Genomic DNA, 21,120 nt, shown 5'->3' on the forward strand with positions numbered 1-21,120 from the left:
TCCTATGGAGAATTTGTTCAATACATCCACAGGATGGGTCATGCTAACAATATAATTTTTTAAAAAGCCAAAATTCAGAGAGAATAATTATCACAGACAGAAAAAAAATGGCAGGCATGGTCAAAACATTCATATTCTGAAAATATCTCAAAAGCCAGAAAACATAACAATGTGTTTTGAAAGCCTAACTTTTTAAAGGTGATGATCTTAAATCTTCCGATAAAATAAAATAGGGTTTGCCCATACCTTGATCAATGGGAGAGAGTATACGAATTTTAGAACATAAAAGGTTATTTTATTTGCTTTGAAACTTTTAAGCATTTGCACTGTTACAAATTACAATAGCTATCAGTGATTCAACATAAATGATTTCTAAGCACTTAATGCACTTTACTTTATTCAATTCTCCCAATAACTCCAGGAAGCTAAACCAATTACACAGATGAGAAGACTGAAGCAAGAGGTGCTATTTGCCCAATGGCACATAATTAATAGAAGGAGGAGCCAGTATTTCAACTCATGCAGTCTGGTCCAAGAACTACACCCTTGACTAATTTCCCTCATTCTTGAATGAATATTACCTGTGAGAAGAAAACAAAAACTGATACTTCAAAAATTAAATGTAACAAATCAAACCTTAGTCTGGTTTTGATTTACAAATGCTCCTGTATTCGTAGTGGGAAGTTCTGATAGGTGTCCTATATACAAGAGTAACCCATGGAGCTCATCAACCAACACTGAGGGAAGCTGTGCCTCCAAAGTCTCGTAGGGATGGACAGGAACATGACTTTCAGCATTGCGTACTTGCAGGGACCTAAAACATGATGAGATCCAAAAGGTAATTAGAGTCTGGATAAATGTGCATTCAGAAATTCATGTATTATTCGTATTACTCATCTGACAGCCTACCTGAAGATGAAAACTTTAACATAATGAAGAAATGTTACACAGAGCTGCCTAATATTGTGTGCTTTGCAATGCAGCGTTGATATCTTCCCTAAAACCAAAATAGGTAACGTTAATCACGGTTTAAAGAATCAGTGATCAGTGACAAAAAAATTCTATAAGCCGTATAAGCAGAAATTCTCTATCTTTTCATTTGTTTCAACTGATTCTCACTATCCCCCTGCCCTCCCCACACAAAAAAACTGCTCTTAAGGTCACCAGTGAAACCAATGTTGTCCAATCTAATGGACACACCTGTCTTCAGTTAACTTGCCCTTACAGAAGTATTCCCTACACCTGGTTCATTGATACCATATGCTGCCAGTCTTCCTTCCTCCTCACTTTCCTATAATTCTCATGTTTTCTCCGCTTTTGTTTTCTGGCTGACTCATTTTTCCCTAGAGTGGTTATGAGTGTTTTGCACATAGTAACCACCCAGATAATTTTTGCTGATGTAAATACTGAAGTAAGGGAAAGATGGCATGGGTTCAGGCTTAATGAAAAACAGGAATAAGTGATAGGCAGCCTTACAAGTCATTATGAGTTTTGATTTCATTCTAATACAGTAGATGACCTTTCACTGGGTTCTGATTTAGGAGGAACAGGAATTGATGTACATTTAAAGCAGATTTTGTACTCAAAATTATAGAAGGGCTAAGGAGGATGTGTTAAGAGACCTGTAGCCGTAATTAAAGAGATCACAGGAAAGTGGATAGGTTGAAAGTATATTTTGATCATAAACCTACTGGGAGTTTGATGGATTAGATATGAGTTTAAAGGAAATGAAAGAATCAAAAATGACTTATAGGCAACAGTTAGCACCAGGTAATAAGTGGAGAAAACATGGGCAGCATGAGCTGGTTTTGGAGGACATCATGGACGTACTTGGATTGAGCAATCCAAGGACAGATGTCAGGCAGTTTGACATGCAAAGCCTGGAATGCGAAGGAGACTGGAATGTTTCAACTTTTGGTGTTGTTATTATTTAGAAATAAAGTAACTGATGAGATAGTACATGTAGGAAAAGATGTACAGAGAGAAGACTCCAGGAGCCTGATTATTAGCAATAGATCTGAGGAGGAAGGGGCTTCCCTGATAGGTCAGTTGCTAAAGAACCCGCCTGCAATGCAGGAGACTGTGGTTCAATTCCTGGGTCAGGAAGATCCACTGGAGAAGGGATAGGCTACCCACTCCAGTATTCCTGGGCTTCCCTTGTGGCTCAGCTGGTAAAGAATCCTCCTGCAATGCTGGAGACCTGGGTTTGATCTCTGGGTTGGGAAGATCCCCTGGAGAAAGGAAAGGCTACTCACTCCAGTATTCTGGCCTGGAGAATTCCAAGGCTGCTGCTGCTGCTAAGTTGCTTTAGTCATGTCCAACTCTGTGCGATCTCTGTGAGATCCCCCATCCCTGGGATTCTCCAGGCAAGAATACTGGAGTGGGTTGCCATTTCCTTCTCTAATGTATGAAAGCGAAAAGTCAAAGTAAAGTCACTCAGTCGTGTCCGACTCTTAGCGACCCCATGGACTGCAGCCCACCAGGCTCCTCAGTCTATGGGATTTTCCAGACAAGAGTTATGGAGTGGGTTGTCAATGCCCTCTCTGACTTTATAGTCCATGGGGTCGCAAAGAGTCAGACACGACTAAGTGACTTTCACTTTCAAGGAGCTGAAATAAAAGAGGCAGGAAAAGGAGGAAAAACAAACAAAGCCCCTTACTATAGGCAACGGATTATTATTCATATTAAACATAAAGAAAAACTTAATTTAAAATTCGTATTCAAATGAGCAAACATGGATACCATTTTGGCAAAACCAATACGAATGTAAGTGTCAACATACTGTGCACGTATCTACGTATCAACAAGTGCAATGCACGTCTACAGCTTAATTTTACTTTGCTTACAAAAGTCATAACAATCCCCCAGTGTCACAATTCTCAGACCAAAAAGGCGGTACTCTTATTAAAAAAACAACTGCTATGAACTGCTGCATCTAGCCAAAATGGAGTAAAGGAAATTATACTTTCTCATCTCTCATCTTAAACTTAAAAAAAAAAAAAAAAAAATCCATAAAACAAGAGTTTTCAGGCATTGGACAAAGGCAACACAAGACTCCTAATCCAGAGAGGAGATGAGTTCCAAGACTATACCAGCTTCCCACTAGAGACAGTTTCCAGACTGCAGCACAGGGGCAAAGAATTCAGAGCCCAGATCACTGATTTGAGAAAACACGAGATCTGAGTTTAAGGATCTAAATTTGCAGGGCAAAAGTACCAAAGAAGAAAAAAATGGCTACACAAAAAAGAACCTGGAGATGTGCAGAGGGTCCCTTTTGAGTCTTTGACTAAGTACTGATCTGCAGGCCAGAGAAAAATACCAGAAAACAATTTCCTACAAAGCTTATGAAGATCAAGGAACAGTTTAAGTTCCCACCAGCAAGAATTTAAAAAAAGTAATAAATCAGAAAAAAGCCTCAGAAGTCTTACTAGAGCTGAATTAACATTAGACTAAAGGCTACTTTTTAAAAGTCCTAACAAAATTTACAAGCTTCAAAAAGATCCAATGGATTACAAGTATTCAACAATGAGCCAGAACAAAATTCAACAGTAGTTTTAGGAATACAAGAAAATTCAGAAAGCAGCAATGTAAAAGCTACAAAGTCCATCACACAAGAAAAAATTACTAAATGTTCAAAAAAGCAGAAGAATATATCCTAAAACTATGAGGAAAAAGTCAATACAAACAAACCCGGAAATGACAATGATGAAAGAATCTGTAAAGTTAAAAACAGCAGCTGTAGATATATTCCATATGTTAAAGACAGATTAAAAAAATATGAGAACAGAAATGGAAAATATAAAATCCAGATGAAATGTCTAGAGACAAAAAAATACAGTACCAAAAAAGGAGTAACATTAACAGCTATATTTAATACCAGGTAGTCTATGGGGTCACAGAGTCAGACACGACTGCAGTGACTTAGCAGCAGCAGCAGTAAAAAAATAAAATAAAATAAAAAATAACATTATATTATGTATACTATTCTGCCTCAACAGGAAAGCAATCCTTGGAGTATAATCAACGGGAGAACAAGAACCATGTGCACATCAGTAACTGACCCTAAGGGCTTTCTGGAGAGGGTTGAGGGGCAAGGGTTTACAGGAGTTTACTAACAAACCCCAGGTACAGCTTGCATGGGAGGGGTAAGCCGATGTGCGTGTGCTGTGTGCTCAGTCGTGTCCAACTCTTTGCAATCTCATGGACTGTAGCCCACCAGGTTCATCTGTCCATGGAATTTTCCAGGCAAGAACAGTGGAGCGGGTTGCCATTTCCTACTTCAAAGGATCTTCCCAAGCCAAGGATCGAACCTGTGTCTCTTGAATTGGCGGATTCCTTACCACTGCACCACCTGGGAAGCCCAAGCTGACGTAGGGATAGTCTTCAATACTGCTAACCTGCCCAATAAATCCGGACAAGGCAATGGCACCCCACTCCAGTACTCCTGCCTGGAAAATCCCATGGACGGAGGAGCCTGGTAGGCTGCAGTCCATGGGTTCACTGAGGATCGGACACGACTGAGCGACTTCACTTTCACTTTTCACTTTCATGCATTGGAGAAGGAAATGGCAACCCACTCCAGTGTTCTTGCCTGGAGAATCCCAGGGACGGGGGAGCCTGGTGGGCTGCCGTCTATGGGGTCACACAGAGTCGGACACGACTGAAGCGACTTAGCAGCAGCCCAATAAATCTGTCATTGTTTTTTTTTTTTTTTAAGCAACTAAAGGAGCCAAAATGTCAGTGTAACAAGTAACCATTTCAACAAATGGCCCACTGTAGTGATTTTAGGTCCATAACAGCTTTTCAAGGAATAATCCTGCATAATAAATGCCTTCCACAAACCCAATTTAATTAAGTCATTCTATATAGTAAAGGTATTTTCGCTGTTTCCCCTACAGTCTTGTAGAGGCTCTCCAGGGGTTTAAAAGTAAAATTGTCACTTTTTGGCACTGCTTACAAAGACACCTATAAGTGCCTCCCTTCCAAAAATTAATTCCTAACATAGTCCAACGACATAATCACCACTTACTCCCTTTTCTCCCAGCTTTTATGTTTTTACACACGTCAAATGTCTTTGTCACAAAGTTGTCTCATACCTGAACTAAGCCTATCCCCAACACTTGTCCACAAGCTTTTGCCTGGCTAAGTCCTGCTCATCCTTGAAGCCCCAGATCTGGTATCATCCAGTGATGAGCATATAAACAGATAAACCCCTCGGTTCCTGTAGCAACTTGCACATGTCTTTATCATTACACTTTTCCATTTGCCATGCCAATTATGCTTGTTTATCTGTTTTACTCAACTGCAAACTCTTCAGTAGCATAATTTTCCTCTTTGATTCATCAGCACCTTGCACATGAAGGAGGGACTTGGGTGGCAACAGAACAGGAATAGTCAGTATTTACTGAGGACCAACTGAGAAAACAGAACAGCCCTGGCAGCAGACAACAGTTAAGGCCATGAAGTTTCCTAATGAAATTAAACAGTCATACATTATCAAAAATAATCACACAAAGTCACTCCATGATTTTGGTGAAACAAGAAAAAAACAACAAACCGCCTCAGTAATTATGTTTGACACAGAAACAGGGCACTACACAACTACACGGAAACAAGGTCCAAGAACAGAATATCCCCCTCTTCCAGCTAAGATGACTATCGCTTCATCACTAACTAGAACCTACCCTTGCCTCCTCCTTTTTGTTCCACCTTCTAAAAAAAATTTAAAATTACCATACGCTGTCACCAAGTTGCTCCAGCTTCTGAGCAGCATCAAATCCAGAATAAAGCCTCTTAAACTCGACCCAAAATTAGTCTGCGCAAGCGCATACCCTACACAAACCCCTCCCTAATTCCACTTGCTGAGAGGCCCCAACTGTTCCTCATGATGCGTTTCTCTCCCTTGCCTCCTAAGCTAATAAAACTTTTTTGACCAAAGGTGTGTTTTGCGTGATCTGTGGTTGCTGGGCATAACAAAAGATCCTAAGCTAAGCACCTAACATGCATTATGCCATTTAGTCCTCACGAACACTCAGTGAGGTGGGAACCTTTTGTGAGGCCTGCAATTTGCTAGGGCTGGAACCCAGGCTGACCACACAGTCATGATTCTGAAGACTATACTGAACTGAAACTGTTCAAAGGAGAGGCAGCTAGCCTGTACTGAAACACACTGCCCTTCAACTCCCTTCACTACCTTAACTATACCAATTACCCCACAATAAAAACAAAAACGGGAAGCACCAAAGGAAAACAAGAAGCTGGCATGAGGTCTGGCACTTTACATTTCCACCACACTCCCCACCCCCAAAGCAAGTTACTAACTCACTTCAGAGATGTTTGGCCTTAAATCAATTTTACTTGCAGATTTGGAAAAATACCATAAATTTCATACAGGAGCAAAATTTAAGTGTCATACTTTTTCTGAACACTAAATATAACTGTCTCCTGAACTTCTGAACTAACACTTCCTTCAAGTTATGATGATATCCAATGACACATGATAGACCCATGTACAAGTCACGGAAAGAGAGCCATTTCTTTTTGTCTTTAAACACACTTAAAACTTACCAAAATCACAGCTGGCCTGTAATAAGGTTTCCAAGTTGTATAACTGTTGCCTAATTTAAAAAATGTAGGGTAAGAATTAGTTTTTGAACAGTTTAAAGTATGTAACAATTAGTTATAGATAGTGTTTCCAAATCTTTTACACAGCTTCAATGCCTCTCATTCCTGAATAATGTTTGATGTTTCATGAATGTTTATTAGCATCACCTTCAGGTAGTAAACACTTTGAGAGAAGATAAAACATGCCTATGTCTGTCCTCCCAAAAACAACTAAGAGATACATTTATCTCAAAAATTAAATATAGATTTCAACATCAAGAAGATACTGTTTATATCTCTAAGAAGTTTAAGATAGTTACATTAAACATCCTAGGTTAACAGTAACATAAGGAAATGTTAAACTGTGACATATAATTACACAATAGGAGTTCTGAAAAGGAATAGAATATGTAACGTAGACTAATCAGGGAAAATTTTAATTTATGATGTTCCACCTTAATTTCTCACAATAATCTTCTCTTGCCATTCTCTTCCTAGTTGCGTTTTTTAACTCCCTAAAGACGGAGCCATATTTATAACCTATGACCTGGATAAGACTAAACTCATTCTTTAATGTTTAAGATAATACAGAATCACTCAGACTGTTTTCCCAACAAAACATATAACATGGCACAGGTTCCATGGGATCAGGGTGAGAGGAGAAATCACTCAACCTTTCTATTTTCATTTAAATGTATCATGTATACATTCTTTTTTAATTATGTAAGTTTTAAGTATACAGCACTGTAATTCCACGTCTATGTACACTACCACATGATCACCATCACAAGTCTAATCACTCTCCATCACCATACAGTTGACTCGATTCACCTTTTTCACCGACATCCTCAACTCCTTCCCTTCTGGTAACCACTAACTGGTTTTCTGTATCTGAGTTTGTTTTATTGTTTGTTCATTTGCTTTATTTAGATTCCATGTGAAGTCATACAGTATTTGTCACTCTCTGACTTATTTCACTATGTATAATACCCTTGAGGTCCATCCATGTTGCTGCAAATGGCAGGATTCCATTCGTTATTAAGTCTGAATGATATTCCATTGTGTATATACATATATGTATATATAATTTTTAAAATGTATATATATATAAGTGTATACATAAATACAGTTAAAATTTCTTCATCCATTCATCCATCGAACGACGCATAGGTTGTTTCTATATCTTCATATCCTGACTACTAAAAATAATGCTATAATGAACACAGGAGATGAATCTATCTTTTCAAATTAGTGTTTCTATGTCCTTTGGATAAATAGCCAGAAGTGGAATAGCTAGGTCATAGGGTAGTTCTATCTTAATTTTTTAAAACCTCCATACAGTTTTCCATAGTGGCTGCAGCGATTTACATTCTCACCAACAGGGCACAAGGGTTCCCTTTTCTCCATATCTTCTTCATTTTGTTCTTTCTTTTCTTTTTGATAACAGTCAGATGTGATGTGACATCATTTCCTTAAGTCATGTTGAACATCCTTTCATGTGCCTGTTGGCTGTCTCTAACTATTCTTTAGAAAAATATCTATTCAGATTCTCTGCTCATTTTTTTCAGATTTTTTTGTTGTTGTTGAGCTAAATGAATACTAACCCCTTATATTAACCAAATATATGACCCGCAAAGAGTCGGACATGACTGAGCAACTGAACTGTCTGACTGATGACTTGCAAATGCCTTCTCCCCTCCAGTAGGTTGCCTTTTCACTTTGATGATTGTTTGCTGTGCGTACTTTTTTAGCTTGATGTAGTCACATTTATTTATTTTTTGCTTGTTTCCCTTGCCTTTGGAGTCAAAGCCAGAAAAACATTGCTAAGACTGATGTCAGTGAGATCACTGCCTTTATTTTCTTCTAGATATTTTATTCTTTCAGGTCTTATATTCAAGCTTTTAATCCAGTTTGAGTTAATTTTTGTGTATAAGATGGTGGCCTGGTTTCAGTCTTTTACCTGTGATTGTCTAATTTTCCCAACAGCATTTATTGAAGAGACTGCCCTTTCTTTAATGTATGTTCTTTGCTCCTTTGCCAGTAATTAACTGTCTCTATTTAGGTGTAGATTTATTTCTGTTATCTCAATTCTGTTCCATTCATCTATATGTCTGTTTTTATGCCAATAACATGATATTTGTTTACTATACCTTGGTAATATAGTTTGAAATCAGAACATGTGATGACTCCAGCTTTGTTCTTCTTTCTCAGGATTGTTTTGGCTATTTGGGATCTTTTGTGCTTTCAGGTAAACTTTAGAATTACCATGTATACATTCTTAATGTATTTTGAGACAATATTTGCCTTTGATAAGTAACTCCAAATCTCAAATCTGAATTATGGACTGGGTTTTAAGTAATAATGAATCATTTCAATTTAATTAATTGTGATAATGAGTAATGTTTATTTTTTTTTTTAAGTTCATATTTTTAAGAGATATATACCAAAGTATTTAAGGGTGAAATGGCATGATACCTGGAATCTGCTTTAAAAGTATTTAAGCCAAAGGTAGAGGGAAAGGGACAGAAGGAAATGTGATAAATCATGATGTTTATCATAACTGAGGGAAGGTATGTGAGGGTTCTCTATACTATTCTCTCTATATTTGAGTATGTTTAAAATTTTCATTAACATTTTTTAATGTTGTCCAGATTAATTAATCATATTTCTGTTACACAGTCTGAAAAGTCTGAGTTCATTCTCTAAAGATTACTGAAAAATTATGTCTATTAAGCAGCCCTAATGCTAGGAAAGACTGAGGACAGCAGAAGGGGGGTGACAAAGGATGAAGTGGTTGAATAGGATCATCGACTCAATAGACACGAGTTTGAGCAAACTACAGGACATAGAGAAGGACAGGGAGGCCTGGTGTGCTGCAGTCCACAGGGTTACAAAACAGTCAGACAGGACTGAGCGACTAAACAACAAAAAGCAACAAAAGTATTTTATTTTTCTTCCAAAGTTATGGTATACTTCAAAGCCTTAAATATTTGTTTTCAATAAATGATGTCAAATATGTGTGTGTGTGTTCAGTCATGTCCAACTCTTTGTGACCCTATGTACTGTGGCCCACCAGGCTCCTCTGTCCGTGAGATTTCCCAGGCAAGGATACTGGAGTGGGTTGCCATTTCCTCCTCCAGGGGATCTTCCAGACCCAAGGATTGAACCCATGTCTCCTGCGTCTCCTACATTGCAGGCAGATTCTTTACTACTGAGCCACTGCAGAAGCCCAATGTCAAATACAACAGAATAAAAATTCTGCAAAACCACTAAAAGAATAAACTCATTAAAACCATTACTCCATCAAGCATTACTGCTTAAGCACTGTTACTGGTAAGATAACCAGGTGAGCAGCAATCAAAATCCTATAGTTGTTTTTGTGATGTTAGTATTAGAAACCACCCAGAAATGTAACTTAAAACTGAATAGCAAAAAAAAAAAAAAAAACTGAACAGCATATTCACTCAATGGCAGTTTTTTAAAAAATACAAAACATACCTGAATAGATGAAAGAGAACTCGAGATGAATTCACTAACGCTGTTTCAGTAACCCACTCAATGCCAAATATTTCCACTGTATCCTCTTCAAAATTCGTTGGTAAAGGATCAAGATTCAAAATTACTCTGAAATAAAAATTCTGATTCAATTTCACAAAATGTATGCTATATCTCATACTATAGCAGGAGTTTCTGACATTATATGAATCCGTATTACCCATGACATGTCAACAATAATGTTAAACGTCAGGTAATGCCTTGGTACCTTGTATCTCACTAATACTATAAATGAACTATATTAAGAATTCAACCCTATATTATGATTTTTTAAAAAGAAAAGTGTAACTAAAGAGCACTATAACTTGAGGGAAAAAGGTGGAACATACTTTGCATAGGGAACATACTTTCACCTGCATTCAACAGTGGTCTTCAGTTGTAGAGTTTCACCCTTTGAGGGGACATTTAATTTTTAAAACAGTTAAAGTTACTCTGAGCCATGTCTAAAAAAGGGCATAATCAAGTCGAATAACATCTTTTAAGGTCTGAAAGAAGGTACAATTGTAAAAATCAACAAAAATGGTTTCTGTTCTGAATAAAACTGCCTCAGCAGGTATTTCCAAAATATTTCAATAACAGGAGTTTTACTTAAATATGAATATACAACTGTTCAAGACAAGAGACTGGAAGGATAATATTTCTGTGAATTTACACAATCTAGAGCACTTACTCGAAAGTTAAAAAAAAAAAAAGCTTAAAACAAAGCCCTATAAGACTTCTGTACGTGTAAATATACAGAATTAGAAGACTCTGGAGCAACAAAAAAAATGTGCCACTTCAAAAAGCCCAGATAGTTTATAATTCACTTTAAGTAAAAGGTAAAACTAGTGTCCGGCTCCCTACTCCAAAGCTGAGGCAGCGGTGAGGTGAGAGAACAGCAGGTAGCAAGGAAATTATCCTTCCAAAAATCTTTCAGGTGTGTGCATGCTCTAACAAGAAACCAACAGAACTATTAGCGTGCATCCGTATGGTAATTCGAGCCGATTTACAAAAACAGTGCCGGATGAACATTAAAGTTTAATTGACTGAAGTCTTAATTAAATAACATACCTAAACAGACTCCTGAACTCTAAATAGGAAAAAACAGTTTCCGATTTTTTTTAACCTACCGCTTAAGAGCTCCACTGGAAAGGTAGGACTCTCCAGAAAAATGTTTTCCTCCTCCTCTGTTGTCAAAATCACAAGAAAAGCAAGGGGGATTGCACCATTCTGTCTCCAGTTCCAGTTCCAAGCTGTCGGTCAGAAACGTGGACGCAGGGGGACAGTTATCCATTGTTTACCATTTCCTGAAATTTTTGGAGTTCATTAATGACTATCAGTAAGGGCTCCAAAGAAGTTATGATGTGATTCCTGGAGGTGGGGAGGGCCGAGAAATTTGGGGTGACCTCAAAAAAGTTCCCCAAACGCCCCCCACCCCAGCACACAGGAAAAAAACGAGAAGCGAAATAAATCCTCAATAAATATATACCTCCCACCCCAACCCGCCACTGCCCACCGACTCCCCTAGATCAAGGCTGTCAGAATTTAGACTGTGCCCCGGACTGGCTGTGGCAGGAACTTAAAAATCCCCTCTACGTCAGGCCCTGCAGCCCAGTACAGGGTGAAGTGGGGGAGAACAAAAAAAAAATGTTGGCAGGACAGATTCAGCCTCAAGCCCAGAGCTCGACTAGACCTGCGACCTCCGCTAAGTTACTACACCGCACTGAGCCAGTCTCCCCGCAGTGTCGGAACTGCAAGCTCCCCGGCCGACTCCAGGCGTGGATCCAGAGGGCCCAGAGCAAATCGCCGCTCTCCCGGCCTGGGCAAGTCCCGCCAGGTCCGCACAAGGCAGCGATCTGCGTGGGCCGACTACAGGGCGAGGGGATCCGGTGTCCTGCACACCCCGGCGCCCTTGGTTTGGTGCACGTCGTACCTACTCACTCTGAATCCCCGAGATCCGCCCCGGCGGTCCCGGCCAGAGCCAGCGAGTCCGTGGGGGCCTAGATCACAAACCGACGAAATTCCCGCCAAGACGCCTGCGTTCAATGAGGGCGGGGCCACGGAGAAGCCCGCCCCCGGAGGTGCGCTCGCGAGATCTCTGAGGGACCCCGTCGGCACTCCTCAAGTTCTCGCGATAATCTTCCAGTCCAGGACTCCGTAAGGCTATTTGCATTTTTACTTTCTTCTTATTTTTTTTTTTTCCCTCCCTTTGGTAGTTTTAATTGGTACTTTGGGCCGGAAGGCGGAATCTCACTTAAGAAGGAAACGGGCTGAGGTGAACGAGATTTAGGGACCGCGGGGTTTGTAGTCTGGCCGAACTTAAGAAAAGAGCTCCACTGGAGCCAATCGCAAGCGGGTGTCTGAGGGCCGTGCCTGAGCCTCTAGTTGCTGGGCTAGTCCCAGCAGCTGTTTTGTCGAGGTCGTAGATGCCTTTGTTCATGGATGTGGACAAGGCAGGTGCAAAAATGAGGTTACTCCAGTGGGTGGAAACACTGAGTAGGTCACATGGAACTTGATTTCGGTATAAAAACTGTTGTGCGCCTCCCCTTCCCCCCTCCCCCCCCCTTAACAACATTATCTGGACAGGTTTAAGACACTTAACCTTGGACACTTTTGTAAAGACTTTTCAGTCTAAATCAGAGATAACACCGTTCAGCCGTCTTCAGTGTCAACAAAACATGGGAATTTCTCATTTAAATGTTCTGCTGTAATTTGAGTATTCTCCATTGCTCTTTCATCCAAATATAGTTTGTCCTGGGTGTAATAGCGAAATAGACCCCTTTTTCCTTTTTCAAGTGTCTGTTGTTGAGTAGTCAATTTGGTTAAACGAGTGGAGTGTAAAGAATTAATAAATTTTCTGAAATAATTTAAGCTACTACTTTCATAGGTGGTGTATCAGTATGAACCCCCAGCAAATAACTGATGGCATGCTCAAGAGACATAAGGTGCTTAATGAAGGGGCACTTTACAAAGAGGTGGGTGGTATTACCAGGAAACAAAAAGTGATGGTGAAGCTCCCAGAACTGATCAGAGACATGATTACTTTTAGACTTAAGAGGTAAGGGAAAAGAGATTGCCAGGTCCCAGGGAGACTTAACTGCTGTTGGAGATGCCACCCACATGATAGGCACTTTTGCTACCTTAATGAAGGAGTATAGCCAATGTCAACCTGAACCCAACAGGAAGGAGCTAAAGGATTAGGTACAGGCAGACCTCATTTTTGTTGTGGTTTGTTTTCTTGTGCCTCCTAGATAACTGTGTTTTTACAAAGTGAAGGTTTGTGGAAACCCTACATTTAACAAGTCCATTAGTACCATTTTTCCAATAGCATTTGCTCACTTCATGTCTTGTGTCACATTTTGGTAACTGTCACAATATTTAAAACTTTTTAATTAGTAGATTTATTATGGTGATCTGTGAGCGTTGATGATACTATTATGATTCCTTTGGGGTGCCACAAACCAGCCCCATGTAAGACAGCAAATTTAATCAGTTGTTGCAGTGACAACATAGGATTTAGACTAGTATATAAACCTAGCTGAAAAAGCATCGACAGGGTTTGAGAGGATCGACTTCAGTTTTGAAAGGCATTCTACTGTGGGTAAAATGCTATCAAACATCATTCTGTGCTACAGAGAAATCATTCATGAGTCATCAGCATGCCAAACTTCATTTTTGTCTTATTTTAAGAAATTGCACAGCTACCCCAACCTTCAGAAACCACTGCCCTGATCAGTCAGCAGCCATCAATACTGAGGCAAGACTCTCCATCAACAAAAAGATTATGACTTGCTGAAGGCCCAAATGATGGTTAGCACTTTTTTAGTAATAAAGTATCTTTTAATTAAATTATAGACCTTATTGTTTAAAGACATTATGCTATCACACATTTGATAGACTACAGTATAGTGTAAACACAAATTTTATATGCACTGGGAAACCAATTTGTGTGACTCACTTTATTGTGGTGGTCTAGAACCAAACCCACAATATTGCCATGGTACACCTACACTGAAATCTCTTTCCCTCCCCAATGTAATAGCCAAGAAGTGTCCCTCATCATTGGTGGCCAAACCCAACTTAAAAGCAGAGGGCAAGGATGTAACTTATAAAGTTCAGGCTCATGGAGTAGAGTCCAGGCTGAAGAAAAATAGAGTGAAGCTGACAGAAATGGAGTTAATTTCATCAAGATGATAAAATATTCAGTGTATATATATCAAATAATAGAGCTTCAATATATATAAAAAGAAAAATAATATCATTTATAGAGGAAATAGGATTCCCTGGTGGCTCAGCCTGTAAAGAATCTGTGTGCTGTACAGGAGACCTAACTTTAATCCTTGGGTCGGGAAGATCCCTTGGAGAAGGGAATGGCAACCCACTCCAGGATTCTTGCCTGGAGAATTCCATAGACAGAGGAGTCTGGTGAGCTAAGTCCATGAAGTTGTAAAGAGTTGGACATGACTGGGCGACTGACCAACAACAACATAAGACACCAAAGGCTTCCCTAGTGGTTCACTGGGTAAAGAATCCTACTGCGAATGCAGGCAACACAGGTCCAATCCCTGGTCGGGAAAAGCTGGAGGAGGGCATGGCAACCCACTCCAGTATTCATGCCTGGAGAATCCCATGAACAGAGGCGCCTGGCAGGCTGTAGTCCACAGGGTCCCAAAAAGTTGGACGTGACTGAAGCAATGTGGCATGCACGCACTTTTCCACAAGGTCTGTGTACATGTTGTTCTCTCTGCCTCCAATGTGCTTCCTTCCCCTTCATAGTACTATTGCACATGCTTCAGATCTCTTCTCATATATCTAACCCTCAGAGAAGTCTTCCATGATCTCTGTAAATTATACCAACTCCCTCTATTATAGGTGTCCATGGAGCTCACTTTGGAAGGACTCACCACAGGTGCAACTTTATAGTAACATATGTAATTGGTAATATTTATATCCTACACTGCTTACCTGATGGCTCAGATGGTAAAGAATCTGCCTGCATTGTGGGAGACCCAGGTTCGATCCCTGGGTCAGGAAGATCCTGTGTAGAAGAAAATGGCAGCCCACTCCAGTATTCTTGCCTGGAAAATCCTATGGACAGAGGAGCCTGGTAGGCTACAGACCGTGGGGTCACAAAGACTTGGACACAACCGAGTGACTAAAACACAGGCTACAATGTAAGCTTCGAGAGAAGAGGAACCATGTCTGCTTTTACATAACATTATACCTTCAAAAATGCATCTTGAGGATGTTCAATAAGTCAGTATTAAAGAGTGAATGGATATTAAAGGACTGAATGGATATTAAGTTAGTGACGGTATTGTTGAATTGAGTTTTAGGTATGGTAGAAAGACTCAAGATGATTCTATAGGTAGGTCTGATTTCAAAGCCTGTCTCATTTTCCATTTGTACCTCATAAGCCTGTTGTGGCAATTACATTAAAAATGTAAGTAAAGCTTCCGACATAGTACAATATAAGCAGTCTGGCCTCCTTTCATGTCCACCTGCGACCTTAGGGCTGGTATAAGGCAGAAGGTCCGTGGTGGCTCAGAAGATTAAGAATCTGCCAATCCCTTAGAGAAGGGAATGGCTTCCCACTCTAGTATTTTTGCCTGGAGCATTCCATGGACTTGCGGTCCGTGGGTTTTAAAAAGTCAGACATGACTGAGCGACTAACACTAGATTACTAGTATTGAAGTATGTGGTAATCAGAAGATTGTAAACCCTGTGTAAAGACATATAAACGCACTAGGAAAACATTACACGAGTCAAGAAAAACACATTTCTAGGCCAAGTTGGCGTTCTGGCTGCCAGTTTGCAATCCCTGAATTCTAGTCTATATCAGAGTATCATTATGAGAATGAAGACGGATTGGAAAACACTTAAACTGTTTTGTGCCCTTTACTTGGGGCTTCTCAGGTGGCTCAGTGGTAATCTGCCTGCCAATACAGGAGCCGCAGGAGATGTGGGTTCAATCCCTAGGTCAGGAAAATCCCCTGAAGGTGGAAAAGGCAACCCACTCTGGTATTCTTGCTAGAATAACCCCATGGAGAGAGAAACCTGGCAGGCCATGGGGTCCATGGGGTCACAAACAGTTGGACACGACTATGCATGCATGCACACATGCCCTTTACTTCCTGCTTCTTAACATATGTATTAATATATGGTTCTATTTAGAGTTAGAAAGTGGATAGGGAATCAGATCAGATCAGGTCAGATCAGTCGCTCAGTCGTGTCCGACTCTTTGCGACCCCATGAATCACAGCACGCCAGGCCTCCCTGTCCATCACCAACTCCCGGAGTTCACTGAGACTCACGTCCACTGAGTCAGTGATGCCCTCCAGCCATCTCATCCTCTGTCGTCCCCTTCTCCTCTTGCCTCCAATCCCTCACAGCATCAGAGTCTTTTCCAATGAGTCAACTCTTTGCATGAGGTGGCCAAAGTACTGGAGTTTCAGCTTTAGCATCATTCCTTCCAAAGAAATCCCAGGGCTGATCTCCTTCAGAATGGACTGGTTGGATTTCCTTACAGTGCAAGGGACTCTCAAGAGTCTTCTCCAACACCACAGTTCAAAAGCATCAATTCTTCGGCGCTCAGCCTTCTTCACAGTCCAACTCTCACATCCATACATGGCCACAGGAAAAACCATAGCCTTGACTAGACGAACCTTTGTTGGCAAAGTAATGTCTCTGCTTTTGAATATGCTATCTAGATTGGTCATAACTTTCCTTCCAAGGAGTAAGCGTCTTTTAATTTCATGGCTGCAGTCACCATCTGCAGTGATTTTTGGAGCCCAGAAAAATAAAGTCTGACACTGTTTCCACTGTTTCCCCATCTATTTCCCATGAAGTGATGGGACCGGATGCCATGATTTTCGTTTTCTGAATGTTGAGCTTTAAGCCAACTTTTTCACTCTCCACTTTCACTTTCATCAAGAGGCTTTTTAGTTCCTCTTCACTTGACTTAATTTATAATCACTCTAAGAGAACAGGAAATGAAAGAGGAGTGATTCTCCAAAGCAAAAGCAGAATATTGTTACCAAAAGAAGGAAGATGAAATACTGTACAGGCAAAGCAACCAATGCCCAACACTCCTTTCCTCTTCTCTACCTGGTGGGATTGCCTTCTTATATGACACTTCTTATATATCACTTTTGTGCTGTCACATCCTACCATAACATCTTCCTGTCCAGGAAAAGTAAATTATTCTTTTTACATTTGTGTAAGTAATATGTACTATATTATTACCTTTACTGTGCTACAGCAAAGGAGCTGTGATGTATCTGCCTGTCTCTGAGAGACAGCTTCCTCCAGAGAGAAAAATTTCCACCCCACAGACACTGTACTGCTTCCTGCTCTGCCTCTTTTCCTTAGTTACCCAGTTACTCTTTTCCTGATGCCTACCCAAGTTACATATCCTTAGTCCTGTTTCTAGCTAAGACTTGGGTAATTTTTTTGCCTGGCTCAGGATATCGTCTTATGGTCTGCCTTACAGAGTCCTCAACTCTGGCCTTCTGGTACTCTGCTTCTCTGTTCAAAGACTACATCGAAGGTTCTATTCTTTGCTAAACATCCCTGAGTTAGATTTTCAGGTCATACAAGTAGAATACATAACCTTTATACATAGCATATATAATATGCAGGATAATATACTTCATATACACAGAGTAATTGTGCCATATCTGTCTCCTCACTAGGCAATAAGCTTGAGATTTGTCCATTATTATGTCCTCAGCACCTGGGATAGTACCTTAGTAGGCCCTTTAAAAGACTTTTGAATAAATGAATGAAATATTGCCTCTTGTCTTTAACTATCAATATTTGTATTTGGGGGCGGGGTCTTTTTGAAAGTTGTTATACTTTCTTAGTTTTGCAGTTTCAGCTGAGACATCACCCTGAGAAAATTAACTATAACCCAATATTCTATCTGAAGTAATAGATCATTATTGCAAAGTAGGTAGCCAAAATTTGGTTTTATCATCATTAACTGATCATCCACCTTTATATATATATATAAAACAATTCACTAGGGGCTAGACTTTTAAGACTGAGGATTTCTTTAGAGACTAAGCATAGACGTGTTTCCCCTCTCTTTCTTCAGGTCAAGGGAGGAGAACTTCAGGAACCACTTAAATGGGCTGAAGTGTATTCCCTGGTGTTTGGGATCACACAGGTCCATGTCTCAGTGCTGACAAAGCAGAAGATTGGTGTGACTCATGGTGGCAGAGTCAGGAGACAGTGCTGTGGAGGGAATGAGCTGTAATGCCTCTGGGGTAAATACATGGTATGTGGCTCCTGCAGGAGCAAGACCTGAGGCATCTCGGGAGGAAGTTTGTGAAGAAGACTGCCTGGAGGGCTCGGGTGACACCAACAGAAAGAGGCAAGATTCTTTACCCATATAGGTTGTTACAGAATATTGAATAGAGTTCCCTGTGCTATACAGTAGGTCTTTGTTGATTATCTGTTACATATAGTAGTGTGTATATGGATATATGTATATGTATAATTGAATCACTTTGCTATACACCTGAAATGAACACAACACTATAAATCAACTATACTCCAATATAAAATTAAAAAAAAAAATTAAAAAGAGGCTGGAGGGGCATGGGCAGTCAGGCTCTGGGGGACAGCCATTCACACTTGTCAAGGGGAGGTGCAAATCTCTTGGTTATTTAAAATCTGTCAGTGGTCTCCTGTTGTTCTTAGAGTGAAACCTAACTCCTAACATTTGTGATCTGACCCCTTCCTATGTCTACCCTCCACCTCTTTCACAAATCATCAGCCATGCTGGCCTTCTCCCAGTTCCTCTTACACACTATATTCTTTCTCAAAATGTTGTGCCTTATGCCAGAATTGATTTTTTTTTTCCTCTTGCTTTTTCTAGGCTTCACTCCTGTTTGCCCTTGAGATCTTAGCTAAAATCTCTCTCTCTTATAGAGGTTTCTGTTGAACTCTCAATTTAACATAAATTTCTGTAATACTTTGAGTTGGGCAAAGCTGCAAATGGCGTAAAACTCAAATTAACTGTATCTTCCTGGTAGCTCAGCTGGTAAAGAATGTGCCTGTAATGCAGGAGACCCCAGGTCGATTCAGGATCAGGAAGATCCCCTGGAAAAGGGATAGGCTACCCACTTCAGTATTCATGGGCTTCTCTAATGGCTCAGACAGTAAAGAATCTACGTGGTATGTGGGAGACCTAGGTTCAATCCCTGGGTTGGGAAGATCCCCTGGAGGAGGGCATGGCAAGGCACTCCAATATTCTTACCTGGAGAATCCCCATGGACAGAGGAGCCAGCAGGCTACAGTCTACAGGGTCACAAAGACTCAGATACAACTGAGCAACTAAGCACGGCACAATAAACAAAAGCATCTTATTTTCCCATGAATGTCATGAAATCAGTCTAGACCTGGTGCTTTTGTATGGTTTCAGGATTCCAGGATTCTTATATCTTGTGTCTACACAATGTGTGGGGTTCAATTTTAAGTTCATTTCATGGTCCATAAGGGTTCCTCCTGTTGTAGCCAGCACATGTACTTTCCATCTGGCAAAAAGGAGAAAAGGGGGGAAGGGCATGTATCCTTTTAAGCTCAGTTCTAAAAGTTGCTCATACTAAATTCACTTACACATACTACATCATAGAGCTTATTTTCGAAACAATAATACGCACCCCCAGATGTACCTAGGCATTTCATCCAGTTTCTGACCCAATTCAGTACTTCCATATGCTTCATTTAGCTCTGTCAAGTCGAGCTGAAAGTTAGGCAAACTGGGAAATAACAATCTTTATCCTGTCAAGCTAAAATTAGGGAACAGATTAAATATGATGAACAACTTGAAGTTGCCCTCACAAACACCCATCAGTTTTATTATCTTACAACACTAAGTTACAGAGGCTAAAACTCTTCTCCTTCATAGAAACTTTTTTTGATCACTCAATCTAAAGTAAATTTTTATATTTTGGGTAATAGAAAATTCATCTTGAAAATGATCTCCCAGGAAAAAGGATTTATTATCTTTCACATGAAAGTCATACAGTCGTTCTAGGGTTGGCATGGTGCTCTGTGGTATTCAGAAAGGGAATGAGTTAAAATTCATGTAATTCCATTATATTAGCAAACTATAACCCATGGGTCAAATTTGGCTTGCCACCTGTTTGGAAGAAAAATGTTATTGGAACTCAGACTCACACATTAATTGATATATTAATTTGTGGTTACTTTCTCACTACAGCTGTGAAGTTAAGGGTTGCAAATAAGAGTATACAGTCCACAAAGGCTAAACTGTTTACTGTCTGGCTTTTTATACAACAGAATTGCCACCACCTGAATTACATTAATAAAGTTGTTGAATAACATCTATGTAGAGTCGCAGTGGCCACAGGACTGGAAAAGGTCAGTTTTCATTCCAGTCACAAAGAAAGGCAATGCCAAGGAATGCTCAAACTACCACACAATTGAACTCATCTCACAAGTTAGTAAAGTGATGCTTAAAATTCTCCAAGCCAGGCTTCACCAATACTTGAAGCATGAACTTTGAGATGTTCAACCTGGATTTAGAAAAGGCAGAGGAACCAGAGATCAAATTGCCAACATCCTCTGGATCATGGAAAAAACAAGAGAGTTCCAGAAAAACATCTATTTCTGCTTTATTGACTATGCCAAAGCCTTTGACTGTGTGGATCACAAGAAACTGTGGGAAATTCTGAAAGAGATGGGAATACCAGACCACCTGACCTGCCTCTTGAGAAACCTATATGCAGGTCAGGAAGCAACAGGTAGAACTGGACATGGAACAACAGACTGGTTCCAAACAGGAAAAGGAGTACATCAAGGCTGTATATTATCACCCTGTTTATTTAACTTATATGCAGAGTACATCATGAGAAACTCTGGGTTGGAAGAAGCACAAGCTAGAATCAAGATTGCCAGGAGAAATATCAATAACCTCAGATATGCAGATGACTCCACCCTTATGGCAGAAAG

General features: G+C 40.1%; 1 protein-coding gene and 1 long non-coding RNA gene across 8 annotated transcripts in view; one reads left to right on the forward strand and one right to left on the reverse strand.

Moving 5' to 3' along the window:
• MMS22L (MMS22 like, DNA repair protein) overlaps positions 1–12,250 on the reverse strand; it is a 126,270-nt gene extending 114,020 nt beyond the window's left edge. For 2 of the 7 annotated variants that reach the window (XM_044924332.2, XM_044924331.2), the window contains exons 1-6: positions 12,071–12,217; positions 11,268–11,444; positions 10,102–10,227; positions 6,568–6,617; positions 910–997; positions 637–814 (exon numbers count right to left, since the gene is read on the reverse strand). In XM_044924332.2, the coding sequence (XP_044780267.2) occupies positions 637–814; positions 910–997; positions 6,568–6,617; positions 10,102–10,227; positions 11,268–11,431 (606 nt within the window). In that variant the 5' untranslated portion in view covers positions 11,432–11,444; positions 12,071–12,217. Of the gene's footprint in view, positions 1–636; positions 815–909; positions 998–5,733; positions 6,062–6,567; positions 6,618–10,101; positions 10,228–11,267; positions 11,445–12,070 lie in introns of those variants that run through there. The other 5 variants (XM_044924330.2, XM_044924327.2, XM_044924328.2 and 2 more) reach the window with 5 other exon arrangements.
• Positions 12,234–21,120, forward strand: part of LOC112587459 — a 39,453-nt gene continuing 30,566 nt past the window's right edge. The window contains exon 1 of the long non-coding RNA XR_006542385.2: positions 12,234–12,294. This is a non-coding gene — a long non-coding RNA (uncharacterized LOC112587459). The remainder of the gene's footprint in view (positions 12,295–21,120) is intronic.

Source organism: Bubalus bubalis, chromosome 10 (genome assembly GCF_019923935.1).
Source record: "Bubalus bubalis isolate 160015118507 breed Murrah chromosome 10, NDDB_SH_1, whole genome shotgun sequence".
Classification (NCBI taxonomy): domain Eukaryota; kingdom Metazoa; phylum Chordata; class Mammalia; order Artiodactyla; family Bovidae; genus Bubalus; species Bubalus bubalis.